At 41.7% G+C, this 21,733-nt stretch overlaps 1 protein-coding gene across 2 annotated transcripts in view; it reads right to left on the bottom strand.

Moving 5' to 3' along the window:
• EML6 (EMAP like 6) overlaps positions 1-21,733 on the bottom strand; it is an 85,004-nt gene that overhangs the window by 46,484 nt on the left and 16,787 nt on the right. For both annotated transcript variants that reach the window (XM_050972717.1, XM_050972716.1), the window contains exons 2-7: positions 13,562-13,721; positions 8,141-8,239; positions 7,027-7,095; positions 4,291-4,476; positions 2,337-2,472; positions 126-327 (exon numbers count right to left, since the gene is read on the bottom strand). In XM_050972717.1, coding sequence (XP_050828674.1) covers positions 126-327; positions 2,337-2,472; positions 4,291-4,476; positions 7,027-7,095; positions 8,141-8,239; positions 13,562-13,721 — 852 coding nt within the window. The remainder of the gene's footprint in view (positions 1-125; positions 328-2,336; positions 2,473-4,290; positions 4,477-7,026; positions 7,096-8,140; positions 8,240-13,561; positions 13,722-21,733) is intronic.

A 21,733-nucleotide genomic window follows, 5' to 3' on the forward strand; every position in this document is an offset into this window, starting at 1 on the left:
AAAAATATGGGGGATGGGGGGAAATGTTGTCTTAACAGAGTCTCAGCATCAGGCCAGCAAGTCAATCCATTACAAGTTAAGGTGCCTCTGCAGCAATGAAATGAACGGAGCGAGTGCAGCCTTACCGCACGGAGCGATCGTCGCTGCCGGTGACCGCCAGAGGCTTCTTGGGATGCACGGCCAGGGCCCAGAGCTCCCCCTCGCAGTGGCCCTGCATGATCAGCATGGGCTTGTCCCTCTCCCTCACCAGCACCTCGAAGATCTCGCTGTCCTGTGTCCCCGCCAGGAGGCGGTCGGCTTTCCAGCACACGCTGCGGATGGACAGGCCTGGGGGCACAGCGGGAGCTGCCCTCAGTGCCAGCTGTGCCAGGGGGGTCACAGCCAACACCGCTGGAATTCCAGAGGTCATTCCCAGCTGACATCCTGGGCACTGGGGTCACACACAGAACATCCCAGCTGATTCAAAGCTCAAGGCAATTGTGTCAGATTTTTCTCCATTTGGCACATAGAGAAAGCTCAATCCTGGGAAAACATGCTTGCCTTGGGAATTTAAAAACCAGCCCCATTTCACAGGATTTAAAGATCTAAATTTTTTATTAGTCAAGGGGTTCCTGTGACTGAAGCTGGTTTATTCCTTTTTCCAGTGCTTTACTTTTTTGTGCATTCAAATAAAATTTTAATGGTGAATTTAAATAGCTTGTGCCCATTTATCACACTTCTCCAATTCAATTGAAGTGGATTATAAAAAAAACAAACATAAAAAAAGACATCCCTCCTCCCCAAACCCAAACCAACAGAATTTTGCTTTGTATAACTTTAAAAGAACTTAATCTTATTCCACAAATCTGATCCCTACTTTGCAACTGGAATTTTACTGACCACAAGCTCAAAAACACCCTCTCAGGAGGCTGATCAATTTGGTAGCACTCTCTGGTCAACTGCTTGCAGGGTTTGCATTTTCTGTTCCACTACATGAAAAAAAGTTTGGATAATAGACCTGGATGCTGTGAGATGTGAATGAATTAAAAAATCCATTTGTCATGCAGTCAAGGTCACCCACATCATCATTTTCACATTTTTTGGAACCAAATACATAATGCAGTGAAATATTGGTCACATAAATAAAATATTCTCATCTCCTGAAAGGTTAAATTAATCCTAATTTATTTTCCTGTCCATTTCCAACAGCTTTTAATTTTTTTAATGCCATTTGATGACTTAGCTAAATTCATACTGAAGTTCTGACTTTCATCCTCTTCTTGGTACATACCAATGAGCACACAATGAAATTCAGACTGGAATTTGGTGGAAGATGGACACTGTTAAGATTTAGGATACAAACACACCTTGGGATGTGGGAAAGGCAATGTTCTCTGGGAACACTCTGCACATGAAGAAAGATTATCTGCTCTCAGGATTTGTTTGACAGACAATGCCTTTGCAAAATGCTTTGGAAAAATAACTGGAAGGGAGGGACAGAAGGTCCCAGGTAAGCATTAAGGCTCCACCACTGCTCAAGGCTACAGATGTGCTTAAATTCATCAGTGCCAATGACAGCTGAAAGTGAAGCCCCACTTCCAGAGACTGGGAGTAGCCTCAAAGGCAGTTTTCACTTGCCCAGATCTTTGCTTTTTGGTTATCTGTTGCTACTGTTTTCTAGAAATTCATGCTAAACATTATGATTCAGGCTGCAAAAACCTACATAAAGCCAGGCGTGCAGAGCATAGGGACTGCTGCTTAGGTGTCCTGGGTGTCTTTTTGAGGCCTAAATTCCATGAGTGAACACTACCCCCTTGATAAAGTGTGCATTGTGATCCACGAGATTATAAATGCTTCAAATCATAAGATAAAGTGGTGACTGAGCTCACAGGAAGCAGGATTAGATTCAACAAATGTGATTATCACCAATTTAATAACATTCTCTCCAACAAATCTGCCAAGTGCTACCATTCCAAGTGTACGAGCAGAGTGTTCAGATGGTCAGCATCTCTGAGTACTGGGTTCCAAAAATCTCAATTAGCTAAATGAATTGCAAGTAATTAATTAATTAAGGATTGACTAAGTTCATTCTCCCATCTTAAGGTGTTTAATTAGTCTCACTCATCTTCTTGCATTTGCATGGTGGAGAGCAGTGATTTCATCCCTGTGTTTATATTATGAACCATGGAACACTCCACAGGTTATAGAATTGTCAGAGAGGGAACACAGATCCAAAAATAAATATAGTCATTAAGTAAAAAATCAGCAGTATGCAGAGACATCGATGCTTCACATTAAATGCTGTCACAATCCATTATCCAGATGTGTGAAAAGCCATTAAAGGAACAGCTCATTACCTTTGTATCCCTGTTCAGTCTCCCTGAGATCAATTTTAGTAATTGGTTTGAACTCAGTGTCCCACAGCCGAATGCAGCCATCTCTCCCTCCAGTGGCAAAGCCTTCTTCACAAGCATACATACTAAAAATTCCAGCCTGTCAACCAACAGCAGCCCAAGTTTTAAAGGTCTTTACAAGCAATTTAAACACACAAAGCAAACGTTTTCAAACAGACTCTTGTTAAAGGCCAGAAACTGCTGGGCACAGAAGTGTTGCCCATCCAGAAAGCAAACCAGCAAAAACAGCTTTTATTTCAAGTGCTCCACTCGAGTGGTTTATGTAGAAACCTTTGTGCAAATAGCAGTAACACAGCCTATCTGCAGAACCTCACATATAGGTTTGGTAATATTATGACAAGGACAATTGGAGAACAAGTGGAGCACTTAAAGTAAAGAGTTACCCGTGATAAACAAAACCAAGCAAACAAGCAATACAAATATTCCTACAGGAGCAGAGGTGACCGAGACAATCTTTCATGAATTCAGTTCAGACATCGTTTGGAATTTGACAGGAACTGAAAGAGTGTCAATTCATTCTCCTGGTTGAAAACAAGTTTCTATGACAGTTTGAATTTCTCCTTGGTTTTGAAAATGCCTCATGATTAATGACTGTGCTGAACTACCTTGGAATAGTTCAAGGAATGCCTGCTGAGCCAGTATTTTATCAGGAAAACCCTGGTTAGGAGATAAGGTGAACTGCATGAAGATAAATACAATGGAGAGAAGACCTCCATTTTCAAAGTGGCCTTGTGCAATGTCTTCATAAATTAATATTTCTAATTACTAATTAGATAGAGATTGCACGTTAGCAAAGGCAAACTCCATAATTCATCACATTATGTATAAAAAGGTTGTATTTAATCATTTTACTGAACCTAACTAAAATTCTGCAAACAGAATTCTGCTAATATACTACGGGGGTTATTGCTTGCCAAAGACATTCCTGTGTTATTGCAGTTTCGTGGTAGTTACTCAAGTAAAATGTCCTTCTGACTCCAGTCTCTCTGCTTTCATAAATTAGGGATTACTTTTGTAAATAATCAGTCCTTAGATCTCATTTGAAGAGGTCCTACAAATCCTGATGAACTGTAACCAAAACTAATTTTGGGAGATGAGAAAAAACCCATTATTCTTGCAGTGCTTTTTCTAGAACAAAACTATAGGGACAAGTGTTAGATGTCATACCATTTTGCTAAAGAAAATTGTCTTGTTTCCCTTTATTCCAAAAACCCCACATCACAATGCCATTTCCCACAGTCATATTCCAAATGGGAGCAGTTCTCAAACACATTTGAAATAAGACAAGGAAGCCCTACTGTATCTTATTGTAGCAAAACCAGAGAGAAATTAATGGTATTAGACTGGTTAGAAATCTAACACAATCCTGCACATCCCCCTTTCACTCTGTAATTATGAGAGCTCCAGACTGGGGGTGGTGGTTTGTGGGTGTGTGTTCTGGAGGCAGTTGGAGTAAACTCTTTGGAGTATGGCTGGAGTGCAAACTCACAGATCCAACAGGCTTGCTCCACACTGAAGCTCTTCTGACGAGTCAGTCTCCAGCACTGGGAATTTCAGTGGGATAATTTTATTTAAGCCTAGATAATCTACTTACCAACTATTTTACAGTAAACTGAAGCTACTCAACCTGTGAAACTTTAGTTGTACAGACTTCATTTGAGGTTTGGTTTACTTGGTTAGATGGAGGCTATAAATACCAGCAGTGTTGGGTCTATCAGCTCAGCATCTGTTGGCACCATGTCAACAAATACAACATTACATCTGAGTTCTTAATTGCTGAACAGCCCCAGACATCCTTCTGACCTGAAACAGAAGGAAATCTTTGCAGCTAAGCCTCCAGGAAGTTTTTCAATTCAACGAACAGCTCCTTATCAAACAGACATTAAACACCACTTACACTGTGTGCTCCTTGAATTGTGCGCACCAAGTTGAGCCCTTTCCAAACGTAGATGTCCCCATTTAAAGCCCCAGAGTAGGTGATGTCTTCTTTAGCACAGGCTAAACACAGGATTGTTTGGAGATCTCCTGTTTTACCAAATATTCCTCTCTTTGCTGTCAGGGCATTTCCACACAGTGTCCAAAACTGTGAAACATAAGTGGCAGATCAGGAGAGGTTTCTGCAGGATTCCTGGTTTTTCACATTAGTGTGCAGATCTCAGACACACATCCTGACAGAGCAGTGTCTGGGCAGGCACTCAAGAGATTCCTTCAGTCCTATCAGAACATCCACTACTCCAAAGCCTGCCCATTGACCAAGGAAAGATCCAGGCAAACATGGTACATCTAAACCCAAAACAAAGGACCAAACTGCTTGAGGGGGTGAGGCTCAATGCTGCCTCACCACTGCCACACTGCCCCTTCTCATTCTCACTGCCCTTTATCAGGTTTTGCTGGGAAATGCCATCCAGACAAGTGCATGTTTTTAAACGCAAGCAAATCCCATTTTTCTTGTCTGCAAAACACAGCTACAGCACTGAAGGGATAAAATACTTTCTTACACAACCTGTGTGCTGGAGCAGGCATTTCTGCCCTTCTCCAGAGCACTGAAAGAGTTCTGCCCCTCAAATACAGTCACAGTTGCTGAGAAGCCATCTGCTCCATGGAGACTGCAAACACCTGTACACAAGACAACTCCCTGACTCCCAGAGCAACAGGTTCCCAAGTGTGGAGAGGGGACTTCCACCTGCCACCCTAAAGTCATTAACATTCTGCAAAAAGGAATCTAAGACTGACTGGGGAGGAGAAGAAGAGTGAAGAAAACAGAAAGTTTGTCTCAGAAGGTTGTCTTTGGAGGTGAGCTAGAAATATCAGACTATTTGTTTTTTAATGAGTGCTTTTTTTTACTTAAATAAATATCATTTATCAAGCAGAGACCACAGTTTGTGTACTCAGTTCCCCCTCAAGGACCAGACATTCTGGGGAAGGCAAAATAAAGAGAATATCAATGAGAGATGTGCAAGTAAAGTGCTGAAATCTCCAGTCCTGTCAGCACCAGGACGTTCTGGACAGGTGCAGATACAGAACAGCAAATCTCTGGGGTGCAGCACAGCACAGTGTGTCAGTGGAGCCATCCCTGCTCTGTCATCTGACAGACACTGGACAGACACTGGACAGGAATAGTGATGTGTCTGACATGGATTCATCACATCCATTCCCACTTCATTTGCCTACAGCCAAATTTTTAGGTATTTTTCTAAAATTCTTTAATCCAGAAAATCCTTGTATTAAGATTTTTTTTATTTCAGCTCCTTCTTTGTTAATTCAATTAAATATTCCCTTTCCTCTTAACATCAGCCAATTTAGAAGGCAGAGGGAGTACTGTCCCCAGGGCTCTCATTCCTTGAGTAAAACCTAAACTCTCTTCCTTTCTGGTCAGCTGAGGAAGGAGTGCTAGAAAGAAGGAGTTCTCTAACACTGAGGCAGCAGTGTTAGAAGGGTGGAGGGAGGATCCTGAGCTCAGTGAGAGATTCCTTAGCTCCTGGGCTTCACCTCAGCTTCTAATCCCTGCTCAGCCAAATGAGCCAGCAGAACTGAACTGCTAAAAGAATCAACAGCCCAATTCCCACAGTGATACAACTCCTTTGGAGCTGTTATTATCACATTCCCACAGCCTCGTACCAAGGAGCTGCTGGAGCACCACTGGAGGGGAACACAGTATTTCCCCTCCATGCTGCTTTTTTCCTATTTTTTGGCATTCCTTTATCTCCATGTATTTACAGTGCCTGGTATTCTGTGTGTTCAGGGTGATTATGGCCATTTTAAACAGAAGACAGGTGCCAAACAAACACAGGTTTTGGAAAACAGCTTGCAGAACACAACAGATGGCATCACTGCTGCCAAAACCACCCACAGCTTGAAGCAGTGGTGGTTTAAGGGCACGAGCTTCTCAGGAACCAGAACTAGAGATATTTACTGGTTTCCTAAACTTCTAGTTAAAGCTCTTCCCACCCCAGTCATGTGAAATAATTGCCATCTGTTAGGAATGTTTTTGAGGAGACAGGAGAAAAACAGAAACCTGAAAGAGATATTGGCAGACAAGGATTTGTTTCTAAGCTTTCCAAAGTCATAAAAATGTTTTATCCCAAACATCTAATATAGATGTAGGTTTCTATTTCAAACACTTCCATAAAGGGTGACTTAGAGGAGCAAACAGTGGGGCACCAGAGTTTTGTCTCTGCAGGCACTGCACAGTTCTCAGTGGTGTTACATGAGAAGCCCAAGACCAGGTCATTCTGTTCACACTTTCCACCTTGGTTCCTCCTAGAGCTGCACAGTGACCCTTGGTGATGCTGGATGAGGGAAACCCCTGAAGGCTGAGACCATTAGGGTGGAATGGAGTGGGCAGAAGACCCAAAATTATAAGTATATAATGATGAAAATTACATCAAAGAATCTCCCTCACTTTCTTATTCCGGTAATCTGTAGCTCAGGCACTGCTGAATCTCTGAACTGGCTTCAAACAAAATATTTTGCAAAATGTTCACATAAAGAAAGAAAAATATAATCTGTCCTATATTTCAAGTCCTCATCAGGTAAGAACAGATTTTTTTTTTTGTGTGTGTGTGTGTGTGCAAGTACACACAAGTAAACAATGAAAACTTTTTTTTCCAAGTAAACAATAAAAGCTCTTTACCTTTATGTGTTTTACTCCACAGCTGACAATTCTGTTTGGCTGATACTGATCCCAGGAAATATCAAATATCTGTTAAGAAATATAGTAAGCTGATATTTTACCTACACAGTAATGGCATCTAGGTTCAGCTTGCTTTTTCCAGTGCTTAGCCATAATTTCTGTTGGAACATATTACTAAAAATGAAGGAACACTATACAGATAAATTTGAAACTCTTTGTAATCAAAGATCAAGGCAAACACAGAGGGTTCCTCACATAGTTCTGTCAACACAGTTCATCCCTGTCTCCCACTGCCCATCCCTTCCAGCTCCAGGATGTTAATGAATAAACAATATTTACATAGGCATTCTTTCCCACTCCCTCTTCTGCACAGAAGCTCCTTTTTCTCGTTGGGAAAGTCTACTGGAACTAAGATTTTAGCACTTCTAGCCTATGTCCTGGAGAATTCTGATAATTTGGAACCTGATCTTGCACTTAGTGAGATCAGCAGTAAAACTTTCACAGATATAAACCATGTTATAATATGGTAATATACATACAACTTGTCAGAATATGTTCATAATTTATTTTAATGTATGCATCCATGTGCTTACATATGTCAGGGAAGTATTTTGCTTATGCTAAACCTGGTAAAACATTTTCTAATCCTGAACAGCGTTATAAACTTATACCTCATCAGTTCTCATCTTATGATCCTTTACCTGAAGCTAACAGAAAAGAAATATTTATCTCAATCAAATTTCTTCTACAGGTAACTGTCTTAAGGAAAACTGAAAGGGATAGAACTAAATTTGCCCTCAGAATAAACTGGTTTTTGACATACTCAGAGACAAGATGATCTTTGTCCATGGAGCTCCCATTTCATATCTCCTATGAAGAGCTGCAGGTCATCCTACTCAGTGTGTAGGTACAAGGTATTTCCTCCCTAGGCTTACTAACAGAGCCTTGTGCTAGGTCTGGCACAATGAAAAGGAATAAATATCTTGTCCAGTATTGTAAAAGACAGGTAGAATGACCAAAATTACCTTTGCATTAACCTAACAGAAACAAAAAGGACTTTGGAAACACCCGTGCAGCTCCCAGACACAATCCAGGAATGCTTCCATGTAATTACCCTGTCAGAGTGGCCTGTAGCTGTTGCCAGGAGCTTTCCTCTCTTCCAGTCCCAAATGCACACCGTGTTTTTGGCATCCAGTCCCACGGAAGCCAAACGCTGAGGAGAAACAACAGCAATCCAGTTAACAGGAAATCAACCCCAAATCATTTTGCTGTAGCTCCCAGGATTATGTGCACAAATGGATTTTCCCACGTTTGACGTGGGTTTGAGCCACACTGCAAAAGCAAAGCCATTCACACTCAACATTTACTCACTGGAGAGAGCACTGCCATGTCTCATCTTCTCTAAAAGGTCAGGTTATTGATTCCAGGCTATCAATGTTCCATGTGAAGTTCTTACTCTGAAATATCTGAGGTGCTTGTTTCAGGTGCACCTCTCTAGCATTTTGATTTAATCTGATAATAAAAGGGAAATAAAAGCTTTCACTAGTTCCAACTACTGCTTTGTTCATTATGCTCATTTTGTTGAGCTTTAGAACCAGAACTGGATGTACTTTTAATAATTGCCTTTTTTATTGCTTAGTGTATCACATCACCAGTTAAAATAACTAAAGCAATGAACTAATAACCAAGCTCAATAAAGTTTTATTGGTCATCAATTAAAATAACTTAATTTTAATAATTTTCCCATCTCAATAATGGAAGAAATAAAAAGAACAGAATAAAAAGGAGGCAGCATTCTGGCAGGGGAAAAAGCAGAGTGCATCCATCTGTGACATGCCCAGAAGATCAGCCAAAGTTGTAGGTCTTTTCCCTTCCAGTGACTGTCCTAATTTTGTCCAAATTTACATGAATTCCATAAAAAAAATTGGCTCAAATTTTGAGTAAGCAAATTGTTTAAAATCTGGAACTGTCTGTGATAACACAAAAGGACTGAGCCAGCAAAGAAAACAAGTGCCATTACCACAGTCTCCTCTAAAATGCTGTATTAGGAAAAATATTAAATGCAATAAAGCTCTCAACAGCTGAATAACAGAGAGAGGAAATAACTGTTCACAGAGGAGCAGAAGGCTCCAGTTTTCATTCTGTAGCAATAATTCAGGGAGCAGTACTCAAGGCCTTTTCATCCCATTCCTGAGTGCAAATACCAAGGGCATGTCTGTCCTCCTGGGAGAGCCCCCGGGCAGCCTCTGCATTAACTGCAGTAGGTTCACACACCCCCCACTGTCCCAACAGCTACAGTTTCTTGATTTAGAGGAATGATATAGATATTTTGGGACTTTGGTTTAATGAGAGATGTCAACAGGCATTACCCTGCTGCATAACCTGCATAGTGAATAATGCAGAACTCAACCAGAAAATGTACCAAGCACTGTGATATTAATGAAAACAACAACAAAACAAAAACCCTCCAAAAAACCCAACTCAACATCCCTCACCACCACCACCAGAAAAAACTATTTACAGACTTATACCACAAGTTCCTCTGAGTCCAGTCTCCTTCCATGGGAATAAAGACACAGAGAATTTCAGTGAGCTGTTCCTAGAGGAACATAAGGTTTTCACAGGGCAATCTGGACATGTTCTCAGATATTACTGGGAGGAACAAGGCTCCCTTGGAGGGTTCACCCTACAGGGAGAGCAGAACTCTGTCAATAGGCTCTGACTCATAATGGAGCTGTGAATGGAAAGTTAAAGAAGTTTGTATAGTGGAACAAAGACATAAAACTATAGTTTTTGCAGGAAGTCACAATGTGAAAGGATTTCTGTGCTTTAACATTACTCAAAATGTCAACAGAACTCAGGAGCTGGTCAGTGTCAGTGTTAGAGCACTCCCAGCTGCAGGGCCCCTGAGAAACTCCTCTGGCCCAATGGCACTGGGGACACAGAATCACACACAGGAGCCCTGCATCCATCAGCAGCCCAACAGGGGGAAACAGGACATCACACCTTAGTGCTGGGAATGGCACCTATTTCATATGTGCAGACAATGCCTATAAGTGGCTTCCTAAATGCCTCCCCTCAGGGTACTTTGGCAACAACCACAAGGAAGAGTTATGGCCAAGAGAACTTTGTCCAGGGAAAACTTCCATCCAGGGAGAGCAGGACAATCTGAAATTATACTCCCTTGATTTCAGAAAGCAACTTAATTCAATGTTACAGTTGTAACACTCTGCACTGGAAAATGAACTATTGAGACTCGTCTAAAAGAGACAGCCTCAAGAAAAGGGGGGCTTGACAGAAAACATGGAGAACAGAAATGTTCAGCTCCCTCGAGGCTGCAAAATAGAGCACAGCTACTAACTAGCAAATTAGATAAAAGAATATAAAAGACACACAGGATATGAAAGGTAGCTGGAACCAGTGGATAAACAGATAATGAGGAACCTGAGGGGGGCCTGTGGCAGTTCTGTATCAAGAAACACCAGTGCATGCCCTGAGAAGTTCAAGGCAAGGTCATATTGCAGGCCCTCAGTGAGAACAACCCCCAGAGACCCCTCTGGACAACCCTCCAGGACCACAAAAGCAGCTCCAGTAAGGGGCAGAGGCACAGAAATTAGTTCTAGGGAAAGTGGTGTTTATGTATTAGCTGGGAAGTATATTGTAATATATCTGATCAGGAGGGAATAAATGATCTGTTGTAAAGTTTCACAACACACATTTGATTAGAGAAAAAAAAATCACTTCAACTGGTCCAGTGCTGGAGTAAGGAATGGCTGCTTTCTAAAACTTCAAATTGTGACAGAAAGTTTATCCTTAGCTGACTTTGGTATCAGCAGGGAAAGCACTATGGGAAACTAAGAAGTACTTTATATTTTCTTTTAACCTTGGCCTGCTGAGGAAGGTCTCCAGCCAGCAGAAAAGTGGTAAGTGCTGAATTTCCTTTTTGGTTGAAACAAACTTTTATTTCTCCTTCTGGAAGGGAATATGACAGAATTCTATTCAGAGAATTCCCAGAACTACCTGAAGAAAATATCTGCCAAGTAGTTTAGGCACATAATTAAACAATTATTTTTAAATCTACACAGATTTGGAAGATCTGACTAAAGAAGCCTTAATTTTTTCATTAGGTGTGTATACATCATGGCAGCACCATTCCCACTCCATTAAAAAATATTTTTAGAAAGCACATAAAAAAGGGTTAATCTGAAATAGAGCAGAAATTGAGCTGTGGGGCATTGACAAAATAGTTCAGTATGAGGCATCTGCTTTATAAGTAATTCTGCAAAGGGGAGATGTTAGTACTTTTAAGAAGAAGCTGTAGTTAACTCCTGATTGAAGAGAAGACATTTTTAATTACAGGCAAAATGACAGCTCCTCATTAAATGTTTGAACCAAGTGCAGTTTCCCTCCTGCCAAATGGCAGCTCCTGCTCAGACAGAAAAAGCCCAAACTAAAATAAGTATTTTTAAATAGCAACACTTCTGCAAGAATTTCAGCTCCCATCAGGAGCTGTATTAAACACAGGTAACACAAAATAGGAAATTCACTCTGACTCTATTTGTCTCCAAAAACTGTATTGAAGGTACATAAAACAAAGGAAGCATTGCAGCTCTCCCCTGTGTACTGAGGATCTCCATTTATTAAGAACTATAGCAAATCCTGTGCGCACCCATCTGCATTCCCCACGCTGTGGAACATGAGGCCGGGGAGGCACTGCAGAACAACTGCCCTGTCTCCGTGCAGGGTCATCCCCAGTCTGGCCAGCAGGAATATTTCCCCACTAATTCATCCAAAAGGAACAGACATCCCAGAGTTTCTGGTTCAGCAAAAGTGAATTAACTGGGCTCACAGAGAGGTGAGGTGGCCCTGTTTCAGATCCCTGCACAAGGAGCAGCTCTTGCGCAGGAACACACACAGAGCTGAGCTGAACTCATGGAGATCTACTCTGGGAATGCAGCAGAGGCACCTGGGCTTTGCCCCTGTCTACTTTTCTTTAGGAAGTGGAGAGCAGGCAGAACTAGTCGTGAAAACAGTTCTTGTTGCATCTGTACCATTCCTGATTGCTGCATTTATTTGTGTTTTGGGGCTGGAATACAGATCTTCCCTGGCTTTTAAGAGCCTTTGGATATAAAAGAAGGAAAGCTTTGCACTGGGAAGTGCAAGCAGCGTCTGTTTTGCCCTGTGACAGACACAAGCTCCCTTGGGAATGCTGACTTAACAAACCAGAACTGCCAGCAGCTCTGAGCTCCAAATACTCACAGACTTCCTCCCATGCCCTTTAATTCTGGCTCAGCACAGCAGCCTCTCCTGCACAGCCAGGAAGAGCAGAGCAAAAAGCCGAGATGCTTTATCCATATTCATGCTCTCCAGCAGTGGTCGTTCTCCAGATATAAAAGTGTTCAATGCAAATCTTTATTTCCAGAATAAACTGCAATTTCTCAAGCACTTCCAGAAAGGGAATTGTCACTGTACGACAAGGTCAACCTGGCAGTGAGTTTATATTTTAATTACAGCAAGCACTCATCAGGGCCTTCAGGAAGGCCTCCACCTCAAACACCCCCCAGGCTCATGAGTCTTCAGTCCATGAGGCGCAGAAATAGCTTTAAAAAAAGGTTTAACCACCAGTCTTATGAAGTTAAATATGAGGGGGGAAAAAATGAAGAGCATTTATTTCTGAATTAACAATATCTTTAAAAAATATTACACCGTTAGAAATTTTGTTCTGTTGATCTGAGGGCTTTCTTGTCTGAGGTTTTTGGTATCATCTAATCTAAGCATTCTTAAAATACTTTAGTAAGTATTACATCAGGAAACTCATCAGGACAACATTGTCATCAATAATGACAAAAATTGCACAGCCAGATATTTATTTATAAAGCTCTGTGAAATATTTCTCAGGTATATCTGAATTTTAGGTCTACTTACCTAAAGCTTTTAACAGTGCCAGAGAAAAATCATTGTGTTTAGCTGGGAACAGCCTACCATTTAGTTATACTATAAATTTTGTTTCAGGATATCATCTCAACTAATCACATTGTAGAAAGCCACACTGTGTGTCCTAATGCCATTATTGAATTAAATTGCCTATGCACCCCAGCCAAGGAGACTCTCCCAGCAGTGAGATTAGTGCAGTTCTTCTGCCAGAAAAGCTGCAGGGTTCCGAGGGCTTTGCCAGGAACTGATTTCTTTGGACAGCAGGTGACAAGTACATGGTGAAGCCACTGCAGTTAAGCCACAGAGGGGCATTTCTGCTCTGGATACCTGTCCAACACCCGATGCCTCCACCCCACTCGGCTGCCAGGCTGCGATTTCATCCCAAAAGCACCTCCTGTGCAAGAGCTGCATTTGCAGTCCTCCTACTGCAATTACAATTGCGATACAAACCAAGGCCTTGAACAGCAATCACAACTCAATTGTAACAGGAGCTCCAACACTGCAGCCCTGTAGCTGCTGAAACACCAAACATTTCAGGTGCAAATCTCAGTGAACCAGAACTAGAGCTGAGCTCAGAGCCCAGAGGAGGAGCTGTACTGACCTGGCCGTCCGAGTCGAAGGCCAGGCAGGCGACCCCGTGCGTGTGCGCATCCTTCAGGACAGACACGGTCTGGACACGGTAGGAATCCCAGATGCAAATGTAGGGATCCTTCCCAACCTGCCCTGTGGCTACCAAGGTTTTATCCGGGTGAACTGCAAGGCTGCAAACAACACACTTCAGTTAGAACACACTCACAGCAGCTGTCTTCAAAACTCAGCTGATTCCAGTGTTTACTTAAAATGTTTTGCTGAGACTGACATGGTGAGTGCAGAATACAATTTATCATGTAATAATATTTTAACTAGAAAAAGGAAAAGCATAATCAGAGAATTTTTAAGTACTTTTGATTGATAAGCTGATTGAACTCAGACTCAAATCTTAGTCTTTCACAGGTTTGTAATGGATGATTTTCTACTAATTGTCCTCTTTTGCACATCATCTCAAATATTCTGAAATATGGACCAGAGGCTGAATAATGATATTGTTCACTATGAGAAATACACACAAGAAATCCTCTCGTCTTCAAATGTTTAAACATAGCAATCTCAGAAGAGACGGAAGTAAATTGTTTCACCAGAATCAAACCATGTATGTCTGTTCACAATCCTTCAGATATGAAAATAAGAATAAAACCTCTCTGCAAAGTCATATGAATACAAAGGCAGTTTTAGACAGTTACCCAGGAAACAAATTTGAACAATGGCTGAGTATGTATGTGAGCTACACATGGAAAAAGAAAACATCCTATTAATAAACCGGCACTCACTGGGAGGGGAGCTGAATACTTCTGCTATCCCAGGAATAGATAAAACTAATTATTATGAAAAGTTAATAAAAAAGCTTAAGAAAGTTTTGCAAACATATGCATTTCATGGAAAAAGAACAATTGTAGCACAATTTAACTGTTTATCAGCACTGTTTCATCTCCCCTGCCCATTCTCCTTTCCTCCCCAGGCTAGAGTTATACATTGTATTGTGTGTCAGGTAATTCACCTCAGTTCTACACCTACACAGGCAATAAAAGGAGGCACCACAAATTTAAGGTGTGGTAGCTGCAATTAATTAAAATACTTTTCTTCAAGAACCAGAAGGAAAATATTAATTGGGCTAATCTCCCTCACTGCTAGAGCAGAACTTAATTACACGTGCCACCATTTAGCACAGAGCAGTTCTCACACAGCAGAGCCTCCTCTCGGGTTAAGAGCACAAACACATTTCCTAAACATCAACATGTCTGCACTGAATGTCTCTGGTATTTGTTTTATCCTTTTTGATGCATGAAGTCAGCCAGTGGGGGAACTAAAATTAGGGAAAAATATCAATTTTTGGCACCTAAATTAGCAGTCTGATTTCCCAGCCCTGCTGAGGACATTCATCTCCTGCCACCAGCTTTTCCAATGCACTCCCCCTGCCCACGTTCAGTCTGGCTGTTAGATAACCAAGGGCTTATTTTTGGCAGACAGAGCAGTGGGTTAGAGGAAGGAAATGAAGCCAAATTTCAAGAACAACTCTTGGTGACTGTTTGTTACCTGCAAATGACTTATATGTTTGATGTGTGTTTAACTATTAAAATAATCTCTGTTACAGAGGTCATGTGCTGTCTTCAGGGTGTAAGACTGCCATGCCCTTCCCTGCCCCCTTAAATGGAAATCAACCTGATTGGCTGTGTTTTGAACTGTAAAAGTGCATTTTCTAAGCAAACATCCCATAACTGGCCCATTTGGAAAAAAAACACATTGATATTTGCACCACTGGAAAACACTGAAACACTGTTATATTACAGGAAAATACAATTAGAAGAGACAAGGCACTCAAACAACAGCAATTTATGGTATAGAAAACACATTATTACAGGATTAGTTCCTATTCCTTCTACAGAGAGGACAAGACGTAAGCAGGGTGGGCAGAAGAAATTTCCCAAGAAAATTTATCTCTGTTTCCCAGGTTTGAGGGAAAAGGACACGAACTCCCTCTTGCTAAGGAGCTGGGATGCAAACAAGGGATGAAAGCAGCAGCAGGTGCTGTTGGTGCTGCCCACCGGCCCTGGCAGTCACTTCCCCAGGCAACCATAACTTCCTTCTGTGGGAACAGCAACAGGAGCGGCTGCACAGGCAGGGAAAGAGGCAGAGATCAACTGCTTTGGGAGTGCCCATTCCCTTCCTTCCAGGGAAGGCAAAGAAAGCAATGGGATTCCTGGCTAAAGGCACTGGTGTAAATTCCAGAGCACTCTGATGTAGCTGCAAAACACCTCTTTAATCCAAGCACCTCCAAAGGCACTTTTACACAAACAATCCATTCAGGATGAACCAATACAGCTCAGGCAATGTTTTAACATTATATCTCATTAATAAAAAGGTCTGTTAGGATGATCTTTCAGGGAACACTTCCTTTTCCTTCCATTCAAAAATCAACAAGCCTGAATCTAAGCTTCCAAGGCTGGAACCGTGTTAATTTAGGATAATTAAAGATGCCAGACACGTGTTTCAGCAGGGTCTGATGAAATGCTCTCTAAAAGTCATTAGTGGATCCATCTGGTCTGGGGGCCTTGCCAGATGGGAAACTCATACTACCTCCACAATTTCTGTTGCAATAATATCCTGCTCCAAGATTGTATTTTAATAACACATTAGAAATCCAATGGACTAAAAGTATTTGTTTCTTGTCTACATTGTATTCTGTCTATATTGCTTTCTGTAACAGGCCCCATGCACTTGTAAACAGAGTAGGGATCTGAAGTTCCAAATAGAACTAAGTAGAAAAGTTTAGCCGTGGCTCAAGCCTCAAAAGGAGCTACAGGGAAGGCAGAGGTGCTCTTTTCACATGGATGCACAGGGAGAGGACAAAGGCAAGAGACACAAGCTGCTTTGTGGGAAACATTGTCTGGATACAAGGAAAACATTCCTCACTAGAAAAACTAAAGATCAGGATAGTTGCCTAGAGAAGTGGTAGAATTCCCCTCACTGGAAACAGCTCAGGACTTAATTGGCTTGACAGGACCCCGACTAACCACATCTAAGGCTGTGCTCTCAGGAGAAACTTGGATTGGGTGATCTCTGGAGGCCCCTTCGAAACCAGAGTTTTCTATGGCTCCAAATACTGAAATACATCAAGAAAGTCTAAAGTAATAAAAGTAAAAATGCATTTTGGCTCACAGCAGTTAACTTGCATTAAATAATTGCTCCCTGATGCTGCAAAAAGAAGCACTTGTGTTATCTCTAATACAGGCATACAGAATTGAGGGAGACGTTGAAATGGGTGTATCAGATGTGAGATAGATGTTTAAATCTCACTACTCTGGGTCTTTTAAATCTATCACTGCACTACCCTATTTATCAGATAGGCAAAACACTTTTCCACTACAGTAAGGAAAACATGAACATTTGCTTTTGTAGTTTTGGTGCATAATTTATATTTTCTATTTCAAATGCCATATTAATTTGAATTCATCCTATCAATAATTCATTGTTCATACAAACCAGAGCTGATTTCTACAACATCCCACCTGACAAAAAAGAAACTGCTCTTTGAAAAGGAAACAAGCACCTGCAGTTCTGAATGAAATCACTGTTTCAGGTGGACTGTCACCAGCTCTTGACAATATAATTCATCCTCAGTGCTGGGATGTTTTGCAATTTAAAGCAGTGTGCAGATTTGATGCTAATCTAAAATAACTGCAGATAGTTAAACACTGATCAATTAATCTCCACTTCAAAGCCATCCAGTTTTAAATTTGGGATAACATTTCCTCTTTAGACAAACCTTTACAGAATTCTGCAGTTTTCTGTAACAGTGCTAGATCATGTTAATGGAGACTTGGGGAGAGGCAGATACTGTCTGTAATCTATCAACTCTCTTCAGGAAGTCTCTTTTCACAATGAAAGAATTGTTTCTTGTTAAAAATCATCTACAAATCCCACAGTTTAGCAGAACAGAGAACATACCAGGTCTTTCTTCAGAATTCAGGTCAAACTTGTGAAGTACTCAGGGCAGTGACTCTGCTACACTTGAACAATGGACATTTAGACAACAACAATTTTTCTTTCTCTGTAGCAATATCTCTGAAGAAATAATATTTCCAAGAAGCTCCAAGCCTCTCCCAAAATACCACGATGTGCCAGCAGGTATTTTCTCCTTTGTTGCCTCCTCCTGCTCCTGGCAGGACACTCCCAGGCTCCTGGAACACCAGGGAGCTTCTGCATTTTACTGCTCACACAGTGCTAAGGACAGAGATGTCCTCACATGGCAGCAAAGAAGACAAACACTCACTCAGCAATTCCCCATTTCACAGAGCAAAATGAGTTTCTTTCCTCAGTTGTGGGGTCAAAAGGGAACTCACTGTACAGACAGAGCTATTCTAGCAGCAAAATGAGGCAGGATGCAGCCTGATCCCGGTTTCTGAATACAACACAAAACATCATCAAGCCCCATTGAAAGGAATAATGGAACAAAGACCAGCAGTTAAATGGAAGCAAATGCAGGGGGCTTCAGGAGCAAGGGAATATCAGAAAAGGAAGAGAAGCCAGAAAAAGGGAAGAAGAACAAGGCAACAACAAAACAACCTGCACAAACCCCTCCACATCTGTAAAAATTGAGAGAATATTGTGTAGAAAAGTGCTGGAATCTGACAGGCTAATCCTACATCTAATCTCCCCCCAAATGAGTTCTGAAACACCAACACCACAACCACGTTTTGAGGAAAATCCAGCTCTTAATAACACAGGAGATTGTTGCCCCTGCACAATCACAGCTCCCAACCTTTGCCTCTTCTAGCACAAGGCTGAGACCTGCAGAGCTGGCAGGCAGATCACACACCAGAATAACCAATTTTATTTGACATGTACCCTAGGGCAGGGGAAGGAGGCTTTGGGAGGGCACTGCAGGCATGTGGAACGAATGGGAGAACAAAGAGAACAGGTCTGTTAGCCCTGAGACACAGACACTCTGTGTGTGCACGTATCTGCAGGTATAATACAGCTGATACACACACTCATACAAGTGAATTGCTTTTTTTTACACATCTGAACATATAGCTCTAATGATACTTTTAAATATGCTAAATATTGCCACATGCTTCTTGCAAACAACTCAACTACAGAGCATATTTATCCTGACAAAATAAAAACATAAATGCTGATAAAAATACTGCAATGGCAACATTTTCATTTACTGGCTTGATTGCTACATGGCGATATCTTGTTTATATATAACAGAGAACAGAATATGTGTACAGAATGATGGGCTTTTTAAAAATCATTTAGACATTTTTTAGGTCCAGGCTCTTACTATCTGTTCCACTGCTGGTTTTCCCCTCCATGTTCCCTGTGTGGGAAGAAGAGTGATACAGACACAGGTTCTAGCATTTACTCATCACCCTGCATCAGCTTCCTACTTGCAAGAAGCCAGGCTGCCTCTGAGCCACAATTCCGGCGGCCTGTCCCAGGCAGCTCCCATCTGCTCCTCTGAGGAAGCAAACACCCCCAGACCAAATGAAGTCAGAGCAGACTTCAGAGTGACTGGAATCATTGACTTGGGCTGGGCCACAAACCCAGCCCAAACTGAGTAATTTATGAAGTGAATGTGCAGCTCAGACCCAATGAAGATCCCAGAAACACACACAGGAACAGCTGCTGTTCAGCTCCAGCACACTTAAAGTGCCCTGGGAATCCTAGGGGCATCTTGACAGGGTTTTATTTCTGACTATTTTCCAGAACTCACCTGAGGTACAATGCTGACAGAAGCACACAAAGTTATAACCATTACTGCCACTCTTCATCCCTGGAGATGTCCTGCTCCTTGTGTCAGTGTTATTCAAGCCCATGGAGTTACTCCACCACATGTCAATAAGGCTTGTTCAGCCACCCAAGGCTTATCAGAACTCCTAACAGATCAGGTCCCAAAGGCCTGAGCATGGCACAGCATGGAATTTCTTATGGCACCATGGAGCTACAGAGGGATCAGAGTCAGGCCAGATTTACAAAGTAAATGGCTTTTGAACACGTGATTAAAATGTCCCCAGTAACAGAAGGTGAAAGACGCAAAGAAATTTAATGCTTTGAGCAAAAGCATTCTGCACTTTAAGACCAGCTCTGATTTACACTCATATGCATCTGTACACGGAAAAATATTGGGCAGATTCCCAAATGAAAAGGGAACAGCAGCACAGTCCCGCAGCACTGAGGCTCCTCCTCACACATGGCTGAAGTTCCCCAATTATTTATTTCCTTGGATAAGTCATGGACATTTTACAACTCTTGAGCTTCTTCCAGTGAAAAGCAATCCCAGGAGATTTTAGCCAAAGCTCACATGATGACACTGAAAACTAAACAACAACAACTGTTGATGTCCTCACAAATTGTGGGTTTTCAGTAACAACTGATCAGGGAAAATACCCAGTATTTCTTATGATCCACACTAGCCCATTGAGACCCTGGTGTGTAACTCTGAAATTCAACCACCACATTCCAGTTTTCCCGTGCGTGCTCAGAGTTCCCATTTGAGTCCAATGATATTTGCAGTCATGATAATGAATCAAACACTTGTTTTGATAGCCAAAGCAGTTGTAAGTAAATACCCAAAACAGATGTACATGACACCCTTCTAGATATAAGCACTGTGATTTGATGCAATCAGTAAAATGGACCTGAAACTATCATTTGTAAAGAAAAATCTGCTAGAATTGGAGACTAAAAAGAGGGTTGGGAAAGAGCAAGGACTGTACTTAGCTCAGCATTGTATTTGCCCCTACTCTATTCTATGCTTATGATACATTATAGACCATGTAACACATTCTGTAATAAAATACACAATAAAGCAGCAAGTAGATATTGGTCTATGATGCTGAGATAAAACCAGCCACTTCAATGCTATCAGTGATTTTTCAATACACGGAAGGCTAATGAAACACTGCTGTAAATCCAGTGCTGCTCAATAGGAACCAGCAAAACTTCTGTGTTCATCTGGTATAAGGAATTTGAAGGCCAGTCTGAACACTGATTGGAAATATAAAATTCATCCATCAGATAAAGCCTGGCAGTGAAGAAATCACATGCTGGAGCCTCCTTCATTTCCTGTGTTCACCCTATTCCAGCCTGGCTGTGGAAACACCAGAACCAAATGCAACCCAAACCAGAGCACAAACCAGGTACAGCTGCTGGCAATCAAACACTTTTTTTTCCCCATTTCATCCCACTCAAGGGCTGAAAGAACTGAAAATGTCCTGAATGTCACTGCACCTTTCCCACCAAGGCAGGGATGTGACATCCTTCAGGCAAAGATGAAGCTGACAGCTCTACAACTGGTGGTCACAGTGAACCACCAGTTGTAAATCTGAGCACTAATCAATTGCCCACATGCACTAATTAATTAACTGCCCGCAGCATGTTGATAGGTGCAGATGGCCCCGTGCCTGGCAGCACAGCAGGAGGTATTCCCAGTGGGGGATTCTCCTGTTCCCTCCAGAGGCTGACTCAGGCACAACTGCTCTGGCATTTCCTCGATCTACTCTGCTTTTTGTGTAGCCAACAGTCGGCACTGAATATGGGTATAACTATGCAGATCACAGTCTGAATCAAAACATTTGCAGCTAAAAAAGAAGAGAGAGAAAATGGGAAGAAAATTTTGGAAACAGGACAGACAAAAGACAGAGCTGACAAAAAGAGGAATCATGGGGGAGCTGCAAAATGAATATAGAAGATGTGATAAAAATAACCAAAAAGCCCAGAGAACAGCCAAGGAGAAATAGGAAACACTGCAGAGAACAAGGAAAAAAACCAAGCCATTGTCACAACTTGCCTGGATCACTCCCACCTTCATTTTTAGTTTAAGAGATTTCATCTCATTCTCTTGAAAATCGCCAGGTATAGTCACATCTTTGACAAATTGTGTGGTCTAACAAAACTCCCAGACTGTGGTAAAAATGTTCACGCTGGGATAATAATACTGTTTGCATAGTTTGCCCTCAACTGATTATCAGAAATAAGGATTTTAAGCCTGGGGAGAGTGTTCCTTCTTCAAGGGCAGCAAACACACAGCTGCATCCTATTTGAGCCTCATGGTTATCCTGCCCTACGACATTTAAAGTTTAGGCACTTCAGTGGCAAGAAGAAGAGAAGAGAAAGGGTTTGATTCCATAATGTATCAAACCAACACATGCTGAGCTGCATTTCACAGGTC

This window comes from Serinus canaria, chromosome 3 (genome assembly GCF_022539315.1).
Source record: "Serinus canaria isolate serCan28SL12 chromosome 3, serCan2020, whole genome shotgun sequence".
In the NCBI taxonomy this organism is placed as follows: domain Eukaryota; kingdom Metazoa; phylum Chordata; class Aves; order Passeriformes; family Fringillidae; genus Serinus; species Serinus canaria.